General features: G+C 43.9%; 1 protein-coding gene across 3 annotated transcripts in view; it reads right to left on the reverse strand.

Annotated features, from left to right (window-relative positions):
- Nucleotides 1-17,445: 17,445 nt before the first annotated feature.
- The window catches only part of LOC135898576 (tumor protein p73-like), an 85,024-nt gene continuing 77,533 nt past the window's right edge, over nt 17,446-24,936 (reverse strand). For all 3 annotated transcript variants that reach the window (XM_065427624.2, XM_065427623.2, XM_065427625.1), the window contains 2 exons: nt 23,072-23,176; nt 17,446-19,138 (listed from right to left, as the gene is read on the reverse strand). In XM_065427624.2, coding sequence (XP_065283696.1) covers nt 18,986-19,138; nt 23,072-23,176 — 258 coding nt within the window. In that variant the 3' untranslated portion in view covers nt 17,446-18,985. The remainder of the gene's footprint in view (nt 19,139-23,071; nt 23,177-24,936) is intronic.

Here is a 24,936-nt window from a genome sequence, read left to right on the forward strand (position 1 = left end):
GATTGTATTTACGTGCCTGTGGAGTTGGCCAGACGGTTCAGTGGCAGCAGTACATGAGATAAGTACGCCACTGTTATAGGATAAGAACCGGCTGTTCGCGAAGTTAGGCTGCTTAAGTTCGGGTATTGGCAGTTGAGAGCCTTCGGTTCAGTTCTGCGTAAACCTTTGCTCTTGTGCAGCGCGACGGTCAGGTTTGGTCAAACTCAAGGGGAACGGGAACGCTCGCTTTGGCGGCACGAAATTTTGGGGCCAAATTTGGGATTTCCAGTTGAGTGACTTGCATGGAAATTGTGATAGGAAGCCTGGTGGGTTAACAGCTAATTCCGGGCGTTTGAACGCTGAGCGGTATTGTGTTGCCGGGTCGACTCTTCTGTGCCAGTTGTTGTGAGATGGTTGAAGGCATTCCAAGTGCGCAGGGGTTGCAGAGAGCAAAGCCATCATCTTGCTCGCCAGCCATTCTCTTCCTGCCCAGCGGTTGCCGGCACTGGCCAGGCGAGATTTTCCGGGCCATGGAGGAGCTGTTAGGAATGGCCGGACGGGGTGGCAACGTGCCAGCTTTCAGCCCGCTGCACGTGTTCCAATCCGGCCGGACGGGGCGCACTTCGGAGAACTGTGAATCGCCGGCAGCCACGTGGCGCGCGGTCAGTTCAGGAATGTGCTAGCCGCCAGCGCCACCCGGGACGGAGCAGAGTTCTACGAAGCCCACTGACGTCGCCACCGAGAGCTATGCGGCACCGAGAGTTCTACGAAGCCCTTTGACGTCGGCTCCGGACACTCGAACGTGTGTGCTTTTGTGTGCGTGGGCTGTCCTGCGGGGGGGGGGGGGGGGGCCAAGTTTACAATGACTGGACGAACGTTTCCGTCCACGGGGCCTTCGAACGGTTACGTCGAACGATGACGTCGAACTATGACGTCAAGCGGAGAGGATATAAGCAGCGTTTGCCGGCTGCTAGTGTGTGCTCGTCGTCGGGAGCTGAGTGCTCGTGCATGGTCACGCTAGAAATCTACTAGTGAGCTGTGTGCTCGTATGCTGTTTGCTGTATGTTAGTCTTGCGGGCTCCATATGGGAGTCGCGCTAGACTGCCAATGTATCTTGCTTAAAATGCTTAATATGTAAATAAATCCTGTTCACCGAGTTCCTCTCTACGACCTTCAACTCCTTCAAATGGTGGCAGCGGCGAGGTCGTCCGACGACTCCTACATCTGGTTGACAGCGGTGTAGGATCGTCCGACAACTCTAATAACCTCTGGGTCAAACAGGAAAGAAGAGACAGTGCATTCGGTACGGCAGCATAAGCTCGCTCAGTTGCCAACGGCGTCAGTTATGGCATCCGCGTTTTTGCGAGAGAGCTACACAGCCTATAAGTGGGGACTTATGCTGAGCACAGTTGTCTCTAATAATACTTTATGGCATGCTCAAACTGTAAGTATGATCGAGAATAAGTAGTAACAGCCCGTAATATATGTGTCTGGATCACAGTTGCAGTTGTTTGAGGGACTCGGCCGCTCATACTGACTCGTCTGCATGTTTTGCTACGTTTTGAGATTATTTCACAACAGCGATACGCTGTTTCTACTATAATCGAAGCTAACAGCGATATGAAGCTGTAGAGGTAAACAATTGCACCGCTTTGGCAAATCCCACATGGAAGGCTGCGTTCGAAGGCTTCTTGAATATGCGAAATGCTTAGTGAATGTGTAAAAGAAATACAAAAAGCGATGTGCAATCGTAGACATAAGCGACAACGAACTCAAGGCAGCCGCGTTGGCAGACGAAACTCAGCATGTCTTTATTGGCCGCGATGTTACCACAACAGCGCACTCAGGCCTGTTCACCCACTATAATCGATGGGTGAATGACATGCTGCCCCGGAGAAACCATTAATAATTAATCCCGATACACGACGTGCAAAACCGACGGAGACTCAACATGGGCGCAGGTACACAAATCAACCGGCGAAATCCCCGACACCCTTCCAAAATGTTTCCAGCGGCGTGCGTCGGAGGCACATTGTGGAGTGGGATTGAGTTAGTTTGCGCTCGAACTGCTCGGACACTGGCTGCCGGCACAGTAAAATAGGTGAAGCAGCGGTCGCTGACGCCGGATTTGGCAACCGCAGTGTCGGACAGAGATTGTCTAGCACCTGCGGCGCTCGTGCTAAGTCAGTCATGGCGGATCAGAGCATTCTCGCGCTTTACGGCAATGTACCTTGTATATGACATCACAGATTCTTATGTGGGAGCACTAGCGACCGTAGTAGAGCCCGGGACTCATATATTGAAAATCTAGAAGGCGCCTTGGCAACCGGCGTTGAACGCAAGTGGCTGAAAGGCCGCTGGTGACGATGACTAGCGCCGCAGATCCGACATACCTTCAGAGGCAAAGTTCTGACTGGTGTCGCAGAATTAGCGGGGCGCGGTAGTGCTGAACTTAGCGTCACAAGTTGGCGGTTGGACGCAAGCATATTTATTCAATCGTGTTTTTTACCGATTGTAACAACGTGTCATTAGATCAGATGTCCGCTATCGCGGACAGCTGATTCACTTTACTTGACTCAACAGCTTGACTCAATTGGCTGTCCGCTATCGCGGACAGCCAATTCTTTATGCGAACACCCCTTGGCACGCTTTGGCCTCCGCGGCCCCAACCCACGGGCCGCCTTGCTTCCAGCTTTGATCCCCCCGCTACCCCTTGGGTGCCCGGAGATCCTGCGCCGCCTGCTTTATTATAACCTCAGTGCTTGTAAAAAATGCAATCTGACGTAAAAAAGCGACCCCGGACTTATACAACACCAGTAAGAACCTTGCCCCTTCAGACACGGCGATCACCAAATGGGGTGTCCGTGCCCACTGCCTCACCGTGCGGGCACCCGGTGGCTGAGCGGCCGCAATCCACAATGCCAGCATGTCTAGGAGACAAACGCCTACAACACGCGCTAAGTAACCTCCTCCGTAGTGCCTAGGCAGAGTCATACATTCAAGGAGCAAAAGCCACCAGATTTTCTCTCTCGCCCCCACTCTTACTCGCGCCTGCGCACAAACGATTGGCGACCCCTCAAATGAACGTCTCGTAGGGATGCTCGGGAACGTGTTGATCGCGGTTCACTTTTTGTCGGGATGAGAGATAGGAATTTTTACGAGCACTGCTCCAGGAGGGCACATGTAACTGGCAAATGGAGGTTTCAGGAGAACACCTGAGGTTATAATAAAGCAGGTGGCGCAGGATCTCCAGGGCACCCAAGGGGTAGCGGGGTGATCAAAGCTAGAAGCAGGGTGGCCCGTGGGTTGGGGCTGCAAAGGCTGAAGCGCACCAGGGGGACTTCGCATAAAAAATTGCCACAGCCGATGTTATACACCCATGGCATGTGCAGACCTCGGCGAGCCCCAACCCATGAATTAGTCCAGGTTTTAGCTTCAATTGGTGTCCCTGTTGCCGCTTTGATGTCCTGGAGGCGCCGCCAATAATGTGAAATAATGACATGTTACAATTAGTAAAAAAAACATGATTGAATATAGTTACATCCAGCAGCCAACTTGTGAACTAAGTTCAGCGCTACTATGCCCCGCGAGTTCTGCAACACCAGTCAAAACTTTGCCTCTGAAAGTAGGTCGGACAGACTTTCTCACACCTGCGGCGCTGGTGCTGAGTCAGTCGTCGTCACCAGCAGCCTTTCGGCCACCTGCGTTCAACCGTGCTTGCTAAGGCACTGTGCCTTCTAGATTTTCAATACATGTGGCCTGGGCTCTACTACGGTCACTAGTGCTCCCACAGAAACTTAACATCTGTGATGTTATTTACAAGGTACATTACTGTCAGGCGCGAGAAAGCTACGATCCGCCACGACTGACTTAGCACGAGTGCGGCAGGTGCGAGACAGTCTGTCCGACACAGCGGTCGCCAAATCGGGCGTCAGTGCCTGCTGCTTCACCTATTTTACCGCGCCGGCAGCGAGTGTCCGAATGTAAACAAACTTGACCCCACTCCGCAATGCTGGCATGCCCAACATTTATAGATACTTGGCACGCCTAGGGACAAATGCCTATAAGAAACCTCCTCTGTAGTGCCTAGGCAGAGTCATCAATTCAAGGAGCAAAAGCCCCCAGATTTTCTCTCTCGCGCCCGTTCTTACTTGCGCCTGCGCACAAAGGGCTGGTGATCCCTCAAATGAATGTCTCGTAGGGATGCTTGGGAACGTGTTGATCGTACTTGTCGCTCGAATAAACGTTGGTCCAAATCGCATTTCGTCGTCTGCACCAGCGCATTTCAGGCATAGCAACATAGCGGCACCCTTGGGGTTAACTATTTCAATACATAGGCGCTATGCGTCGATGCGCCTCGTCGTCTCTCGGCGTAGAAGAATAAACACTTCCTTGCGGTTTCATTGCGTGCATCTAAGTTGAAATTGGCAGATATGGCTGCAAATTTCCTAACTACGATTGATGTGTGCACGTTAGACAAAACAATGAAGTGTATTTCTTTCATCTAAACGCAGTCTGCACGGAACAAAGATGACTTGCATGCTTTATTTTCACGTTTTAGCTTCACATATGATGTTACGATTTATGGGACCTGGTACCAACATGACTACGAAGTACTTAATGTTGCTGATTACACCACACATTACCAAAACCTAGTAGTAAAAAAAGAGGGTGATGTTTTACTCATGGCCAAGAATTCGTTGAAACTGAATATCGTTCCTGACTACACTGAATTGACTTATTTTGAAATCCTAACGGTATCAAACGATGACAATGTTTTTTCTGTTTTATATCGTCTTCCAAATAGTAATACAACGGCCTTCCTTGCGTTTCTGGATAAGTTTATAAGCTGGGCAAAGGAAACTTGATCAAAGCTGGTTATAGGGGGTATGAACATCAACTTACTACACATTCCACCGACACACCATGACTTCCTAATGATATTAGTCTAATGCTTGCACTAACACTGTTAATGAGCCCACTCGTGTCCAAAACAACACTGAGACGTTACTCGACCTCTTCGTTACAAACTACCTCATCTCCAGTTCATTTTCGGGCATAATTGGCATACACATAAGTGATCACCTCCCAATATTTCTTATCACTGACCTAGATAAACCACATCGCTCATCCGATAAAGAAGAGCAAGTCTCATTTCAAAATATCCATCCGATCTCATTAGAACAATTCTGAGCTGATATACTGAACACTGACTGGCCAGAAATGTACAACACGGTTGATCCTGAATGAGCCTATAACTTCTTTTTACACTTATTTAAATCCAGTTACACCAGACATTTTTCGAATAAAAAAGAACGCGCAACACAAGAATACGAAAACCTTGGATCACAATGAGCCTTCTATCTCAAATAAAACAAAAAGATAAACTATATAGGAATTTCTTATGAACGAGAGATGCAAATGACTTCTAGAATTTCAAATCTTTTGGAAACAAATGATCACATACCTTTAGAGAGGCTTAAAAGAATTATATGCACAATGTATTCAATTCACATATAATGAAACGTAACAATCTCGCCTGGCTAAGGCTAAATGATGTACTAGGGAGAGTAAACTGGACTGTAGAGCAGCCTCAAGGAATAATTCTAAATGGTCCGATTCTTTATTAATTTGCTTAATGATTACTTTACTTCTCTTATAAACAGCCCCCATCATCCTGCTAGCCTAGACCATCTGACGCCTAATAATTCTGTCGGTGCATTTCTAATACCTACCAGTGCTCGGGAGATATGTAATGCATTCATAACTTCTCGAAACATCAGAAGCACTGATGTTGATGACTTGCAAATTCGCCCGATTAATTGTATCCTAGATATTATCACTCCGGTATTAGAGCATGTATTTAACCATGCATTTTCACATGGTACATTTTCTAAAGCATTGAAAGTAGCGGAATAAACTGTTCTTTTTAAAGGTGGTGATAAGAACCTATTATCATATTACACGCCAATATTGATCTTGCCAATATTTTCTAAATGCGTTGAAGGTGAATTAATGTTAGAATGGTTTCGTTCTGTGAAAAACACCAAATCCTTACGACGACCAATTTGGCTTCACGAAGGGACGCTCAATGGAAATGGCACTTTTAACCCAGAAAGAATTTACACTTAACACATATGAACAGAAGTTATTAACACTAGGAGTATTCATAAACTTCGCCAAGGCTTTTGATCGGATTAACCATGAAACATTATTGGGAAAGCTCAAAACCTATGGTTTCAGAGGCATATTTTTAAGTATAATTAAGAGCTATCTGGTATACCCATGTCAAATGGTTGTAATAGTTAACCATACATCGAATCCTAAATCGGCAACAAGTGGAGTGCCTCAGGGGAGCATTCCTGGGCTGCTGTTATTTATTATTTATATTAACGGCACAAGAAACATTACTTCAGCTGCCAAATATATAATCTATGCCGACGATACCACATTATTATTCAGGTCTGCCAGCTGTAGAAAACTTGTGACTTGCACAAACTCAGCAATAAATAAGCTTAACAGATGGTGTCGAGTAAACTCAATATGCATTAGCGCAAACAAAATGAAAGCCATTATATTTCAACCTAAAAATTCCAGGGCTAATATTACTGACCGTATATTTATAGGAAACTTGCATGTGGACATAACCTCCTCGGTTAAATGCCTTGGCGTCATTTTTTGACTAGCATTTAACCTGGAATAAACATTTCGACATGCTCAGCGGTAAACTGGCAGGTGTCGTGGGTGCCCTTGGAAAGGTACGTTTTTCTCTGCCCACTTCCGTCAAGATGTTCGTCTATAACTGTCTTTTTTTTTTCACACCTAAAATACTGTCACCCAATTGTCTGGGGCAACCGTATAGGGTCAAACATTACTACGCTTTCTCTACTACAAAAAAAGGCTGTGCGTGCTATTAGCAGCTCAGCCAATGACGAACACACTGAACCTCTCTTCAAGAAACTTCCAAGTTTGTCCTGTAAACTTACTGTTCAATGAATTACTCTTGCAACGGTACCTTACGGAAAAAAAGCGAGGCAGTCACTTTATTGAACACCTATCCAACTTATCCAAAAACATAAAAATATACAAGACTTGTCATAATGCGACCTGGTTGATAGCCAAGACATGCACAAATTGTGGAACACAACTACTTTCCTTACCATCCTTGTTAAACTCACTTGGTTTCTGATATTACTCACTTCGTTCCTTGTTTCTGCAACAATGATGAATGTGAATTGTATTACATTGCTTTGATTACAATTATTCACTGAGTACAGATTCCCGTCTTGTCATGTTGAAATGCTACTTAACAATGTCCGATTGGTGGTTCGAAATATTTTTTTTCTGTGAAACAATGATTGTTTTTATATTAACTACTTGAATAACAAATTTTTTTCTCATTGCGTACATTTACATTCTTCTCGCCATTATATAATGCTACCTAAAATGTCCGATTGCTGTTGCCAATGCTTGTTTTCCTTTATTTTGTACATAAATTATGAGGGGCACAGATCCTTGTTAAGCCAAATTGATTATGGCCTTTTGTCTGTGCCATCTACATCATGTATGGATGTGAAATAAATTTGATTAGATTTGACTTCCCCGAGAGGTAGCAACATTATTTTCCTTTCATTTCATTTTTTCAGTTTTTTTAATGCTGCGGAGTTAACAGGTTGGGATAATCATCAGAAGCACTTCGCCGCAGCTTAAGCTCGCGCCCAACTCCAATGTCGCATATTTAGATACGTATACGTAAAATGCAGAAACGCTTTTCCCAAGAAAATCACTGGGCCGATTTTAATGAAATTTGTTGCATTTGAAAAAAAGATGTTAAATTCTAGTGAATGCTGGAAGTGGAATTTCGGATTAGTTCTGGATGTCTTAAAAGGAATTTTAAAAAATTGGCAAGCTTGAAAAAAATAGAAGCACGAAGGTTACAAATTTGCAGCTCTGCACCTAGAACATACATCACAGTTCTGTAAATTGCATCCATGAGAGCATCCAAAGCAGACAAATTTGACATGCTGATTTATATCTTACGTGAATTTGTTACATTGTTCACAAGGGTCTCGCAAATGTTCTACTCACAAATTAGTGGTATTTTTGAGTCGGGTATAATATATCAATTTTGTCCACTTCAGATGTACCTTTAGGTGCAATATATGAAATTGCGGTATCCTTCTTGATTGCCGAATTAGATCAAACCTCATAAAACTTGGTGCCGTGGTTGCAGAGAAAAAGAGATTTCTCAATTTCCATGTATTTGGATTGGATGCCCGAACTAAAGCTTTCTCAACGTCGCATAGCATTTAGGAGAGATGCCATCGTGGTCGCCTTTTGATTTTCACCTATCGGTGTTAAAGTACCCCCTATTATTTCCCCAGCAGTTTAGCTTTCTGCATGAATGGGCTACCGCAGCAGCTGCAAATAAAGAAGAGATGTGCTTAGGGATCAAGATGAACGCATGAACAAGTTGGTTTTGCACCTTGGGGCAAAACATATCACATAATTGTGCTGTTTCTTTGTTGTTGTCCATTAGCATGCTATGGCTGAAGCTGCTCACAATACCACGTCACATTAACTGGTCACCAGGCCAGGTATACCTTTGGGCATGAAATATACAGTACTACCATTTCGTTGTCAATGCACTGCCCTGTCATGGCCATTCATGTGTGTGAAAGATGACCACTATTTAAGATTATTGTGCAGCAATACATGGAGGATTTGTCTGTTCCCCATATTGTCTACCATGTTACCATTCTGCCTTTATAATACAGCCACAATGCAGACTAGCAGGTATCGAAGGCCAAAAAAGCTGCCTACATACTCAAAGGTCTCGTGCACACTCCTCACACTTACCTGCATTCAAGAGTTGTGCGAATGTCAAGGACATCATTAAGGAATGCTGGCAGTTCGAGGAAAATGACAGTCGGCACATGAGACAAGTTGTCCGCGTCCTCATTGCGTGAAAATCAGTATCAGCGTTCAAAGAACGACACCGTGAGTGCATTGTAATTAATGTGATGGAGTCCGCATCCCAAATTTGAGACTCATGCCTCACCCTGTAAGGCTGAGGACTAAGCATCTTGCTTATATGTGTAGTAACTAGATAATTGCTGGGCGCTGGCGTCCGCCATGGGACCTACTGGACCTAGCACTCTTCAACACTTACCGACATTCTCGTCTTGTTTAATTAATACCATCGCGTTTCAGCTCAACTCTTTAAACAGCCAATTTATTTGCTTCAAATTTGGCCACTTTGCCAAAGTGCGTTATGGTTTTTTTATCTTTAAGTTATCTTTATATTTAAGTTAGTGCTGTCCCGAGATTTCTGTCTATTTCACCTTTCCCAAGGTGCCTGCTTTTTTGTCAGCCTCTGTTCATATTTTGGGGAATTTTTGATAGAGGTTGAAACCATAGCACGGCCCCCTGACCATACTGCTCAAAAAGTCATCTTATTTTCCCGAGGTCGTCTGCAAGCTTCGGCATTCTTGCTTTTCATCAACTTCCTCAATTCACTATCAAATGTAGCCCATTTTGATGACTACATTTCCACGGAATTAAGTCGGCAATCACGCAATGGCCATCTGTCTGAAGCTGTTTAAATCAAATTTACCGCATACATGACAGCCAAGTTATCCCACTTTGAAACTAACTATTTCATTAAAGAATCTCATCCTTAAGCATATAACTTCACAGTCTAGAAAATTACGCAGACCCCATGCACTGAGGGAATTAATGTAGGCGAAGCTCTCTGTGCTGTTTGCTTTGATTGCCAGTATTTAGCAATGATGGTGACTGCGAATGTTTCATTTCTTTAGCGTTTGTTGGTCCAATATGAGAGTAGCGAGTTGATGGAAAATGCTACCTTGCATGTATCACTGCTGTTTGTTTGCGTACTACACAGGACATACAGGGAGGCGTGTTTGCTTGAGGCATTGTTGTGCGCCATTGTTTACAACCTATGAGGAGGTTGAGCCTTGTCATTGCCTCACATGGCATGTTGCATCGCAGCACAAGTGTCGGCAGAATTATGGGGCTGCACATGCCAAACCACAATCGGATTATTAGGCACGCCATAGTGGCGGACTACGGAAATTTAGATCACCTGGGGTTCTTTAATGTGCACCTAAACCTAAGCATACGGGTGTTTTCGCATTTTGCCCCAATCAAAACGCTGCTGCCATGGACAGGACTCGATCCCACGACCTCGTGCTAACGATGCTCTTTATGCAGCACTTTCGTCTTATGCATGATTATGAATTGAAGTGAAGGGCAGGAGGGTAACACACCTTCCCAAAATGAAACATTTAGAATAACACTTTGTTCGACGGTTGGATATATCTTTGTCTAGGGCCCACGATATGAACCACCTTCAAGTCGGGATCAGCTTGCAAAGTGGGAACGTTTTCAAGTGATGGCGCTTACACTGCGTGGATGCAGTGACCACATTATCGATCCCTCTTGGACTTCATTAATTCCGCAAATCTTTTTTTAATCATTTAATCATCCTTATTCACACCCATCCCATAACCCTGTATGCCCCGAGGCATTTACCCTTGCATTAAAGGAAATAAAAAAAAAATAAAGTGATAGGCTTTTAATTATCTTACGGACATTTTTACTGAAATTTCCTTCCCTACCACGAGGTGAAACCCGACTAATAAGAATTTAAAATTTTATTTATTCTTAAGACCTCCTGTTAATACAAGGTTGTTGTCTTTCACAACCTCCTAAGAAATATGTTATGAATAATAAATTACTGCGTTAAATGTGTAACCATGCACACGAAAAAAATGTCCTAATCCACTTCCCAATATTCATTCAATTAAAATATAGCATGTCTATGCTGTCACGTCGTAGTGATGTGAAGAAACGGGCGGCTTCAAAAGAGTGAGTCATGATTCTAACTCAATATAAAGCGAGCTTATGCTGGAAAAAAAAAAAAAATAACACTCAAAGCACAACGATGGCTGCACGCAAAGTAGTGCTACCTCTGAAACTGATCTACCAGTCAAGGCGTCGGTTCATCAGATTGGAATGCTCGTACATTGCAGCCAAACTCGGGCGCTCGAATGTGATCAAGAATGTACGCCAGTATTCGCTTCACGCACGCAATATGATTAGATAACGCTCTTTTGCTGTTGAATCAGCAATAACATTCAGGATATTGGAAATACATGCAGGGGTGCCCTAAGCCAAGCGATAACTTTTGAAGTGGTTGGATGCTAAAGAAAACTCACCTAAAAAAGAACAAAATAGTGTACAGGTGCTTTAAAGATTAGCTGAAACATAGTACTTGTGGTAAAAAGGGCCCTCAAGACTGCGCAGCGGTGCTGACATACCAAAAATTCAAGAGCTAAGCACTTTCCGATTCCTGGTATTTACCAAACCAGCATTTCGTGTGCCAATGTAGCAGTGTAGTCCAGGGACCAGTTCCACCATGTGCACTGTGTCGAAGCTCATATTTCACATGACTGTATGTATGACAGCATTACAATTGTCACAAGATCGCAGTATTTTCTTGTTTAGGTCTTAACATTAGACATCCAACAAAATATGTGCAGCAGAACCCTCATCATAATACTTCAGTACTTTTCATTAATGCACATGCCCGCACTGCTCCATATGTTACAAAGTATTGAAAATGTATCCAATGCTTTCCCCCAGGCAGCTGCTTTTATTCCTAGTGACGGCAGAAAACGGAGCCTGATGCCACCAACACTCACAAATCTAATCGGGAGCGCGCACAATGTTCTCGCACACCTTGTGTGATATACCGTACTGCTGAGGTGCTTCTTGTATAATGTAGGAGAATCGATTGTAAAGACAAATGTGCACGGCTGGGCATATGTGTTTAAGTTCACAAACTTGATTTGCGCCAAGAAAACCTGTCCAAGCTTTCACACTTGCTTTATAAGCCTATTGCACCGTCAATATGCCGGCTGCTTTTAAGTGCACCAAATAAAAGTATTAAATCAATCCAAATAATGGTGACATCATTTTATCATTCGATTAATCAGACTGGTAACCTTTAGATAAGGAGTGAGTTGAGAAGTTGTGTGCATAATTAATGAAGCTACGCTAACTTTTCAATAACTGATCTTAGGTAGTTTGGAGCCCGTCCTCGAGATTATCTAGCCGAGCGAAGAAGTTTTGATTTCGCATGCTTTTTGTAAGATCAACCTGATCAATCAACCTGATCGCACATAGCCTTTTGAGATATTGCCACCAAGAGTATAGCTCCGTAATTATGTTCCTCGCAGCCAGTCTACTTTCCATTTTTATTCACATTGTTTTTTCGAAGGCAAGCAGTTTAAAGTTTTAATGTCAATAGTGAACGTGTGCCGCCGAAAGTTTGCTTGGTTGCAAAAGCAATAAATGACGCAGCGATGGTGCAGATTTAGCGCGTCACTGGCATCAAGACAATGCGCTGCCACCGAGGCCAAGGAGATAACGAAGGTGAACAGCCAAGTAGCTGCTCACGAAGCCGTGCCGATGATGATGGTGCCATTGTGAAGAAATCTGGGGAGTCAATATTAATGGCTCAGGTGCATTTTTTGCGTTGATTTTGCTTTCAGAAAGAGATAATGCAATAAATTCAGTGTCATTCATTCTTGTCTTGTAGATTTAAATATAGGTTTAAATAAACTCTACATCCCATTCGTCCTGGAGAATAGGTGTAAGCAGGGAAGTGCTCGCTTGCTCACTCATACAAACACAGAGATACGACACATCTTTGCCCACACATTTACACGTCCACGCATGACATGCACAAAATATTTACGTACACATGCACTGGAAATGCACGCACGTGAAAATGTGCATACGCTCGCATGAACGTACACACTTATGCGCACACAGATTCAAATATGCTCAAGGCGTACGTGCGAGCTATCTCCCACTTTCTGCTGTCTCAGAAAAACATGCACATGCAAACAGACTGAATGACACTCGCTCTGCAATTACCGTTCAAACTCCAGCTGTAATAAATCGCTTTATGGATTAAATTTGGCGCTTCTTCAATGTGCCATCCACCGAAAGGATGCAAAACCATTTGCTCCTTTTGTGTGATATAACCACCCAGCTCTGTCTAAAACACTGCTTTAACGCACCACCATAGTTTCGACTAAGTGCCATAAATGCATATGTTGTTAGAAGAGACTACCCGCTCAGCACAGCTAGTTGAAGCTTGTTGAAACTCTTATACAGTGAAAGCTCGTTAATTCGAACTTCAATAATTCGAATTTATGGATAATTCGAACTGTACGATTTGGTCCGGCCAAGCTCCACAGAAGTCTATGTATAAAAAAGTCCGTTAATTCGAACGCGAGAAGGTTCCCTCACGGATAATTCGAACTACGCTCGCCTGGCACACGGCCAGAGAAACGCGCTTACTGCCTATACACAAGGCTGTATTGCCTCCGAAACGGAGAGAATGGCGAGAGAAGGCAAAATCGGAAAAAAATCTAACCGATGCGGGGTCAGCCAGAAGGCAGCGGCGGCTGCCGCCTCTCCGTTCTACGTAACCTCCGAGACTTCTTGCCCGTTTCGAATCTCGGAGGCTTTGCAAATCTTGTACAGCTGCTAATGTTGTGTGGAGATGGCACGGCAAGCGCCAAAACACAACTAATCAAGTACGTCGCAGCTGCGCTTGCAATCAAGAACCAACGAATCAGGGCCTTCGCCACCTTCACATGTTCAGCGTCTTTGCCTCGGCAATCTTCATCGGTTGTGCACCTCTGTTTTCAGCTTAGGAGGTATCGGCCGTCGTGATTCATTGTGATGGTGTTAGGCCTCGGCTAACGTTCGTTTCGGTGGACATCGGTGGTGTGGCACAGTCGGAACCAGAGTTTCGACTTGAAGGTGGCGTGTGCCCGCGGCACACGCCATCACTTTCTGACACGCCAAGTTTCTGACATGCCCTACTGCTTCCAAACCGCAGTGTATTGTTGCTCTACTTCACTTTCGTTAGTTCGAACTTTCGTTAATTCGAACTGAAGCAGCTTCCCCTTGCGGTTCGAATTAACGAGCTTTTACTGTACCTGTCATGGTTGCTCAGTGGCTATGGTGTTGGGCTGCTGAGCATGAGGTCGCGGGATTGAATCCCGGCCACGGCGGCCGCATTTCGATGGGGGCGAAAACACCCGTGTACTTAGATTTAGGTGCACGTTAAAGATCCCCAGGTGGCCGAAATTTCCGGAGTCCTCCACTACGGCGTGCCTCATAATCAGAGAGTGGTGTTGGCACGTTAAACCCCATAATTTAATTTTTATTCTTGAAACTCGGCCAATATAATGAAATAAACATTTCTAAAATTTTGCCCATTCAGTTACGCATGTGCATTGCCAAGTTCCACAGAATGGTGAAGGTGCAATCTCCAGAATTCCAGAGTATGCTTGTACTACAAGACACAGAAATTTTTTTTTTTTTAACGTAACAAAATGACATGCGCATGCTTGTTGTTATGGTGACCAAGGAATAAAATCTGATCATAAAACTGATGACTTAACAAATAAGCAACACATTGCTACCTTTTAGGAACGAAAAAAACAGAAAATATAATATTTGAAGATAAGAAACCAAAAACCGAAACCAAATCTAGAGCTTTGTGTTGTTGCCATCCAGTAGGAGAATGTGGAACTAAGTGCCATGTGGCTTAAAAAAATATCACTGAGCACGGTATTCAATTGCTGCCAGCATGACGCAGGGTGATAGGTGCGTGCAATTAAACTGCTCGGCCCCAGCTCCTGAAGTTTCTGCAGTGATACGCTTGGGTTTATCAAGATACCACATGAATTTGCACAACTGTTTCAAAAATCACTTTTGGGAACAGTGTTACGCCCTGTGTAGAGAGTCGAGATAGGCATCAATCGAAAGCCAATTCTCCGGACTACATACAAGGCCGATCCTAATATGTCGCCAAGCTTCTGGCAAAAAGCAGTTCAGACCAAATTATCACCGACATCTGCAAGGGCGATTATGGGAGGAGCGATTGACGTGTGACTATGTTTGGAGAAAACAAACATTGGGAAAGACAAAAGCGTTTTTAATAATTAAAGTGACACACATTTAGTCATTCAGCAAAAAGAAAATTCCTGGTCAATTTTATGTATGCGTGACGAGTAAAGAAAAGACAGGTTTATTTTATTACTATCCTTAAATACATTTTTTCAGTGCCCATCGTATGAGGAGGCACTGACGCTGCTATCACTTTCAATGCAATGCAGCTCTTGAAGTGTGCAGAAAGGCGTGCTCGTAAAGCTCACCTGTTACAATATGCCCCCTGAACACATTATGCCTTTGCTTGTCGACGTTTGAGTGAATTTCGAGATGAGGGTAGTTTCATTTTTTCTTAACCTGTTCAGCCAAAAGTAGTGAGTTACAACCGCCAGACAGTTGTTTACTTTAGTTGCTTTCGTGCATCCACACTGGCCACCGTGGTCAGTGTAGATGCACTGGCCAATGGGCTTGCCGTCCGACGATGGGACCAGCACTCCACACCTAAAGCATTCGTCGGCCTCCAAAGAAAGTATACTCTGTGCAGGGGTGGGATTTCGACACCCGTACGGATGGCCTTTTCTTGCATCGCTTTCTGCGCTGAAAGCTCGAAACGCTCATCAAGTGGAATGGCAGAGCAATTGAATATACAGCTCTAATGGCAGACCACCAAAACAAATATCACAACTTTGAGAACAAAATGTCGTCACTTTGTTCCTTAACGGATATGGCGTCACATTATCTTTTTCTTCAGCCAGATGTGTTCCCTCCTCACACAGATGACGCTAAGCCCCATGAACTGCTGATGAAACGCCGAAGTTTTGAACGAGTGGGCTTCAATGGAAGCTTCGCTACCAGGTATATTTACCTTGCTACATACGCTGTCGCAGCTATTGCAATAGCAGTCGTGGTTTTATTACAGCTACCGTTGTCTTCTAAAAAATCCAGGAATTTTCATCGTTTCCATGGGCTACCATTGCTGAATCTTTTTAACTGCTCTCGCAACAAAATGCTTGCTTTCCACAGCATGATCACTGCATTTGTCTTGTGTGGATTCTCTTCTAGAACACGTCTGTCACCTGCATTTTTTAATAATCGACCTGCACTTTCAATTATGCGTGAAAAACCTGCTCATTACATTGAAAACGCGCTAGCTTCATGCCGCGGCCACATGGGGCTCTAGTAGGTACGTGTCTAGAAAAGCTGGATATGACCGAGCGATCGAGCACTGCGAAGGATGAAAGAGCGAATGCGGAGCGCATCGGGTCATGAAAGACGACGATAGTGAAGATAGCGCGAGGAGGAAAATGGAGGAGGGTATGGTGAATGGGTGAGGAGAAAAACAGGGTGCCGCATGAGACAGTGCCACAGTATTTGTAATCTAATCTAATTGTAAAGTACCAAGGTATAGACACGTTATGCAGTGCACGTGGAGAGGGGGAAATGGCTGAACACCTGATATTGTTCTGTAAAAGGCTTCGCCGCACAGATCAAAGCAGTGGGGCCGATTCTTTCAAAGCATTGGGATTTAGGGAAAGTGGAGGCAAATAGACTTTAAGCACATAGAAACAACGAAACAGAGGTCATTTCATTAGTGGCTAAAATCAAGGCAAGGGTGAACTTTCCCCCTCTACTAAGTACAAAACATATCGCTAGACACGGCTAGGTGGCGTGTGCTGCTGCCAGATTAAAAAATTTTGGTCTTATTTATTCATCTGATTGCATGCGCGACTACTTTCTGGAAGCCACGCGGGCACCAGCGATTAACACTGGTACATTCGACGAATCATGTATAGAAGCAAATGCACTTGACCCGCAGGTCAAATTTTCGACAAGCATCGACTCTGCTCACCACTATCATTGTGCTTGAGTGTAACTCTTGCAACGCTTCCCTCTGTTTGCAACATGCCGCACAAGACAGATGGTCCGCACCAGCCAACATATAGTGAAATGAAAACACAGGAAAACACAAATGAAAACGCTGTGCTCAAATTTAATGTTAGGGAGTATCGTAATCATCGGTGCATTTTTATTGACCCTTTTTCTTGATCATCTCGTGGGCGCTGCCACGTTTGATCACGTTGTGATGCGTCCATTGTTTGCCTCAGCTGCCTCCATTCCCTCTGTGTTTACAACTGATGTGCATTATGCCTGGTGCGGCTCAGCAAACCTCTGTTTCGGCGGATATCTTTTAGGACTGTAACTGGGAGGACGTCACAAAGCTTTGGTCACAGCTTCAGAGGACATGTAAGCATTTTCGGTGCTCATTACACCTTGTACAAGCAGCGCAAGCAACGTACACAGTGCTTGTGCTAAGATCGAGGCTACAAAGGTATGCATTCCAAGCTGCCCAAACATTCCTCTTGTGGATTAAATCGGGTACAGATTTTGAACAATCTTAAATGGAAGGAGTGTCCCAGAGAATGAATGTACGCTGGTATATTTCGACAAGATAATGAACACTACTAACTGATGAATGGTTTATTATACACACAAGGAGAGATAAAAAAACAAGATGTCTTTGTACCATGCGCAGGTGTGAAGAAGACACACAACATAATCCTTCAAGCAAAACTTTCTTTACATTGACACAGTGCCACAGGCAACTTGCCTCTGAATAGTCAACTACACTGATAAAGCAGAACTCTGCTACTGTTCTGAGATCTATTCATTGCGGAAAACTTACTAGGTTCACTCTGCAACCTTATTTAGGCTTCCGCTTCAGCCACAGTGTTAAAATATGTTTGTCTTTTGATGTAAGGGTACCACAAAGTTCAGTTAGCATTTAGTAAAATATCAATTTGTCCCTTGCATAGAAATCCAGATGCTATGAATAAAATGAAAGAAAAAATAAAGCCCTGAGTCCCAATGTCTTAAATAAATGCAGCTTGTCTCTGTGCAGAAAGCAAGCATGTCTGCAATTTGCAGACTTTCAAAGACCAATAAACAAGGCACCAAAAATAATCTCAAAAACATTCCAAATGGTCTAAAGTAACAATATACCATTCAATTCAAGTTCGAAAATTGTATATCTCACCACATGCTTTCCAAATGCTACAAGGCTACTACAAATGCAGCTATAGGGCATTTCACAGACTGACACCTATAAAGTTAAATATCAGAAACATTCCAAAAACTCTGGTCAAAAAATATGAACACAGACTCGTTGCTCACTACCTTTCCTCCTAGAAACTCTACTTGTCAAAATTAAAGTTAACACAAATCATGAGACAAACAATAACAAGCTCACGTCTCATGTACAAGCAACAGACATTTCACCAGTAGTGAAAAGACGATAAAAAACAACTCCCGGCCAGCAGGAATGACTAACATTGCTGTTTCTTTACAAGCACTAGGTTTCTAGCAACTTGGCTAGCAACTGTACAAAGTTTATGCAGTATTAAGTACACTACTATGAGCACATTACTCTCATGCCAAAACATAGCTGATGGGTGCAGAGAGAGAAAGGATGCATAGAAAGGAAGGGAGAATACGCAGAGCTAGCTCTGAATGGCTCCCCTGCACAGGGGGAAGGAGTAGGGGCAGGCGAAAGCGATAGTCAGTGCAGGTACCCAAATGAAGTGAGCATAATGCTTATTTAGTGGCACCACAATCTACTTATACCCGAACCTCATGATTTCCTAAGTGACAAGATTTAACTGCCTCTTCTTTACCAAGTACAGTTCAGAACAGAAGCACTGCTAACATAGTGTTGGTATAACTGCGAGTCGGCCTAGTTTGAACAGATTCATCTTAAAACTTTTCGGGCACAAACAAACAGGTACGTAGAATAGGAGCAACACAAGGACGAGCGCTTCCTTGTGTGGAGGAAGCGCTCGTCCTTGTGTTGCTCCTATCCTTCGTCCCTGTTTGTTTGCGCCCAAAAAGTTTTCAGATGAATAGTTTTGGCAAACATAATCATGCAAAATGTCCCTACCAGCTTTGTGAAACCTGGCTACACAGTGGCATTAAAGGTAATATATGAACAGTAACAAAAGGTGAGGGCCTAAGAATAGTCGTGGTCTGGAATGGGCTGAATGAGGCGAATGCGAGTGACGCGGTATTGCCTAGCACTGCTGGTTGACGTGCAGCTCTGCTGGCTCAAATCGGCTGTGCTTCCCTGCGAAAGCGTTCCTTGTGACTGGGCTGCAGGCAGTTCCTGAATGAATAAATGATGACATTATTTACGTACACAATCACAATGCATTTTTGTAAGTGTCTCAAAGAGACAAAGGTGAAAACATCATTGCACATGACCTGCCCACTGTATTTCAGTCTAAACGTATAAGAGAAAAATATTTAGAAAATTATGTGTGTATGGACTGTACTCCCACCCCTTCCTTTCTAAAGTGTGCACCTAGTTAGCCATGGCCATGCAACATGAACTGTGCAATTCATGTGTTCTTGGCACAGTGCCTAGGTGTACCAAGCACCTCTTTAGTCCGTTTGTTGCTTTCGCAGTTGATAAGTCTGTTAGACGGAAGCTCATCAATTTGAACAGAGTGTTTCCGGGGAATTGAACTTCAGCTGCAACAACAGCTGTGATAACAGTGCATAGACTATTCTTTCCTAGTTGCCATTTGCAATGTGCAGCCCAAAGTGCTGTTGGCTAACTGAGGTATATGTACAATGTTCAAGTTACGACCCTGCGTTCGGCTAAGGAAATTGTTCTCGCATCGTCTCCATTGTGTTTCTTATGAACTGCATGCAGGATATGTGCTTAAAGACCCACTATCAAAACAACCATTCCAAACCAGGTGGCAATGCCCATTGTTCTGTCGATGTGCCCATGCATAGATTTTCGTCTAAAGGCATGATGAGTGTTCTCATCCAAAAATTTTGTTTTGTCAATCTGCGCTTTTCGAACCATACTAGAGCATTGTCATGCCATAGAAGGAAGCAACCTGCTAAAATGAGCACACACAGCCCCATGTCTTAGCAGCAGTACCACTTATTTGGTCACGTCTCTCACTGCGAAATAAATAAATAAATAAATAAATAAAAAATAAATAAAGAAGCAACACATTTTTCCAGATTACATTAATTAAGGTCAACACACTTAATTTTTTAGGAAGATAAAAGTTGGCCTCTTTTTAAAAAGATTTAAAGTACCACTACTTTAGTAGCATGCCTAAACTTGGGAGCATTTCGTAGATTTTTAGTGCTGCCCAGGGCAAACATATCTGCCTCAAATTTCAAAGAGTTTCATGTCAACAGGCTGATAAAAATGGAAAGCTGTAGCCTACATAGATGTGGTGAAAAAGAATGTGGACTTTAACCCATACTGTGCATTATTCCATTTTTTAGATTTCTTTCTCCATATCATAATGGTGATACTTAAAGGTAAAAAGTTAAAATAAATTGCATTGCCACACAGTGTATTACCAAATATTTTGGAGCCATAGCCACAACACTTCTTATGCCACAACTGTCTCTGAGGCACTAAGAAAAAAAAACTCAGTGCCCTTCCACTCTGTGAAGAAGGATGACCAGCGAAGCTGCGTATGTAAGTCCCTTAATGGCGAACTGCGCCTCTGCCACGGATCGGCCTGGCATTTGCACTATCTTTGGGATCTGCTCCCCTGTGGGAAGTTTTATGTCTACACATGGACACGATCTTGGGGGAGCTAGCCCTTAACAGCTTTGCTGTAAAGTAGGTTATGTCTTCATGTGTCATAATTAATTAATTATTAATAATGATTTAATTAATTAATGACACCGCCGAACACAGGAGCAGTGACATGAGCTCGTTCATGCAGTAGCGCTGAGGGGCGCCAACGAGCCAGCTGTCGAAGATGATGACACTGGAGCCAACACAGTCACCGACTGATTTTCCGGACTCCAAAAATTTCGACGTGCTCGATTATTCGGTCAGCGTTGCGGCACCGTCGTTCTCCCCATAGACCATAATGTATAACAACTGCCGAAAGTTCGGACACTTTGCAACCTCTCGTCCGATTTTTCGGACATTCCTTGAGCCTAATCGATCGAGAGCACCATGCACGGACTCTGACCAGTGCATGGTTGGACTTGCTGAACGCCATTTTTGTTTTGAACATAGCCTCCTTGCTGCCCCACGAATTGATGCTACTGCAAATCCCCACTCATCATCATCGTTTCTGCCTGGATCGATAGAGTGGCTCCACAGCAGTTCCGGTTTCAGCTTAGCAAGCCATGTCAAGACAATCCTGCAGCTGATTTGTTTCTTCGCGCATGACGCTGAGGGTAGGCCACGTTTTTTGTTTGTGTGACTGGTGTCGGCATGGTGGTGTTTGCTTTGCTATGTCGAGGTTCCGGTGATGCAACGCGGCATACGGAAACATCGCGTCAAGTGTCTAATGCGCCGACAGTGCCCGCGCAGACTACGCTGGGGAATGCCGGCAAGCGGGTGCCAGGAGGCCTAAGATTTGTCACCGTCCGATGTGCTCCTTACTGACGCGGAAAATGTTGTGCCGAGACCTGCACAGTGGTTGCATTGCAATTCTGGACACCGTCTCATTTGACAGTTTCACAGGTGCTGACACTGCTGTAATGACATTCACAGAACTCGACGATGGCAAGATCATTCGTCAGGTTTCTGCTGCACCGCCGGACGATGACTCTGAGTCGGAAGATGACGCATCATGTGCTACGCTGCCGTCGCATGTGGAGTATGTACAAGCAGTGACTGTATTCGGGCTTATCTGATTGCATGTAAACGAAACAGCGAGCAACGGCGCATTCACGATTTCTTCAAGCCTACTGCCAAGGCCGAATAAGTGCGTGGAAATAAAGACAATCATTTTTCTTTTCTTAATCTGCTTTTTCAGACACCTGTTTATTCAGACATTTCCACAGTCCCCGTGAGGTCCGAATAAACGGTCGGCGACTGTACTGATGATCGTTTTGTGTCTGCACATGGACACGATCCTGGGGGAACTAGTTAACAGCTTTGCTGTAAAAAGTCTACTAATAAATTTTGGTGAATTCAGCTTCTGAAGCTCCTATTATTAGCAACAAAGTATGTCCACCTCACTTGCCGCTAATACGGGGTCTTGAATATTTGGCTGCGGGTGTTCAAAAAAGATTTTGCGCTCACTGCTGCACTGTTCTTGCTCAAATTTTGCAGAACAGTCGCATTTTGGCGTCGACTTCGTTTAGTATAACACTTGGCACAGATTACCTGGTTTCTATGAAAAAAGTGGAAATTTGCCTACGCTTAGGAGGATGCGAACTTCTGCCGCGACAGCGTAAGCATAAACTTGTGTCACCACCTGTCGTCATTTGCAGAAAGCAGCATTCCAGGGAGGGCAGTCGCCTGTTCCAGGAGCGGGCAACACACGGCAGCGCTTCCTGAAATGCTACTTTCTGCAGATGATGGCAGGTGGCAAAACAAGACTGTGCCAGGGCCGGCTTTTCAGACACCACTTTTCCCATAGATGAAAAGAGTTTCTCATTCCTGTTTTCAAAAACAGGAGACTAATCGTGCCATGCTTACCAACTTGCTGATATTAACGATATTATTCATTACTGATACGGAAGAAACTGTTTCAATGCGCATAATGTACTCACGAGAAGAAAAACAATTACGTTCGGCGCATTTGGCTTGCTCCGCCGGCCTCCATTTTTGTTTTGGTGTCCCGCACTGACAGTGGCAGCCGCCTCCTAGTCATCCCGCGGCAAATGCAGGATGAAAAACAGAAAATGTTTCTTTTCGTGGGAAATTTAACCCGCATAATGATCGCACCCCTGAATTTGTGTAAATTTTTTTTACAAGGAGGTGCAATCATTATGCGAGTAAATATGGTACTTTTTTGCTGCCCTGTCTGAGGCCTGTCACTTGCATTTCCTTTGCATAGACTTGATCACGATTTTTTTCTTTCCCGCCAATATCTGCATGTATGCTTATAACAAAGGTATTTTAGCAACTGATATGAGGTCGTACTGAGGTTTGACTGTATATTGTCATAGACGCAATGCAGACCAATCTATAAGAGGAAAAGCTTTCTCTCTCTGTACTTTGCGGTATATCCTCGTTTGTTAATTGCATGCATAGCCACAAAAGTGGTCCAAGCAAGCACTGCACCCCAGTCAAGCCAGATGATGGGCTCACCTGACTTGGAAACAGCTCCTCATCCTCGTCGTCATAGTTGAGGCCACGTATGGCATTGATCAGGGCTGTTTCCTGCTGCTCCCTGAGCCGCAGTCGCTTGAGTGTCTTGAAAGAATTACGGACAATATAAGCAACAGTTAACATGACATGGCATAAATAACTTCTTGTGCATTCAGTGCCAAAGCAGCTTAATGTGATGGTTTGTGGGATCTTTATTTTTATTTTTTGCCAACTGCCATCTTCACTGTTATATACTACAGTACGCTAGGCAAACGGTCGCATTACACTGCTTAGGCCAGACATAAAAGACCATTTAATTTCAGTGTACCAGACTAGGCAGTGATAAAAATGAAGTGGAGCTTGACAACTGATTAACAACCCACATTTTGCATCTACCATGTAAATAGTGCAAATATCCGAAATCCCTTTATTTTTATTGGCAGGGGGGGGGGGGGGTCTCTCAAGTGAATAATGTGCATCATTCTCAAGCAAGATGGTCCATAAAAGCACCAACTTAATTTTCACTTTTAACAGAAAAATAATGCTCAATAACTCTGATTACGAAAAATGTTAAATTCCATCAACAAAGTAAATTCTGCTGCGCCACCACTATAGTCAAGTAAACTCACCAGTGCGACGAATGCCGAGAAATATCAACAGAATAAAATGACTCCTTACAAACAAATACAGTGGCAATTTAGTGGTAAATGTGATGGAAATGCATTATTACTAACACCTCTTTAATTCCCAGATCAATAATTTACACACACACACGCACACACACACACGGACACACGCACACACACGCACGCAACCACACACTGTTCTAAGCTCTCTCATCCCCTCCCTACCTGTATGAGACCAGCTTTCCCACTTCACATACATACACTTTTTAGAGCACAACTCTTAATGGCCCATTCCTGCGGCGAGCATCAGTAGTGCAACCGAGCAAACTAGCATAACGGCGAAGGATGAAAGACAAAAGCACAGTGTCGCCTGGTGCCACACACAATATATTCTGTGATGATCGCTGCGAGATGGCGTCAGAGTACAGCGTGTCGGCTGTTCACTGCTTTATCTTTCTTTGGTCACTGCTTTTCATCGGCTACCAAATGTTAAACGTTATCCCTCAACGCATGACACACCTGCATGTATCAAAGTTTCTCGAATGTTAACGATAGTTCTATCCGTTGGCTGTTGTCACCAAAGCTTTTTTGTAATCTGATTGTATGCGCAACGCGAATTGTGCAGTACTTTCTGAAAGCCACATGGGCACCAGTGATTAACACTGGAACTTTTGACAAGTCATGTATAAAAGCCAATGTGCTTGACCCACGGATCAGATTTTCGACAATCGCCACTGTGCTTGAGTGTAATTTTTTTTGCAATGCTTCGCTCTGTTTGCAATGTGCCGCACATAAGATTGTCTGCGCCAGCCAATAAATTGCGAAATCGAAACACGTACAGAGCTGTGCTCAAATTTCGCATTAGGAAGTATCGTAACAGGCAGTGAATTTTTTTCCACTTTCACACTCCTAATGCTAACACATTAATGAGGCCATTGAAAAGTTATTCTGCCAAAAGCCAAGCCCCATAGAGTATCTACAAAAGTGTTGGGAGTGCTGCCATCCTGGGCTGTTAACATGGGTGTTTCCCAACAACCAGTGCATGGTACTACAGTCAATTCATATGCATGAAAATTATTATCCAAACACATTCGGTGTTTCACGACTGTGTTAGCTGGAAACTACTGCGCACAAAACTGAGAAATCGTATCACAGAACAAGATGGTAGCACCCACGCACAGGAAATAAAATAATCTATAGAAAATATGCAATATTCTATAAGTAGACTACCACATGAAT

Source organism: Dermacentor albipictus, chromosome 2 (assembly GCF_038994185.2).
Source record: "Dermacentor albipictus isolate Rhodes 1998 colony chromosome 2, USDA_Dalb.pri_finalv2, whole genome shotgun sequence".
Lineage (NCBI taxonomy): Eukaryota > Metazoa > Arthropoda > Arachnida > Ixodida > Ixodidae > Dermacentor > Dermacentor albipictus.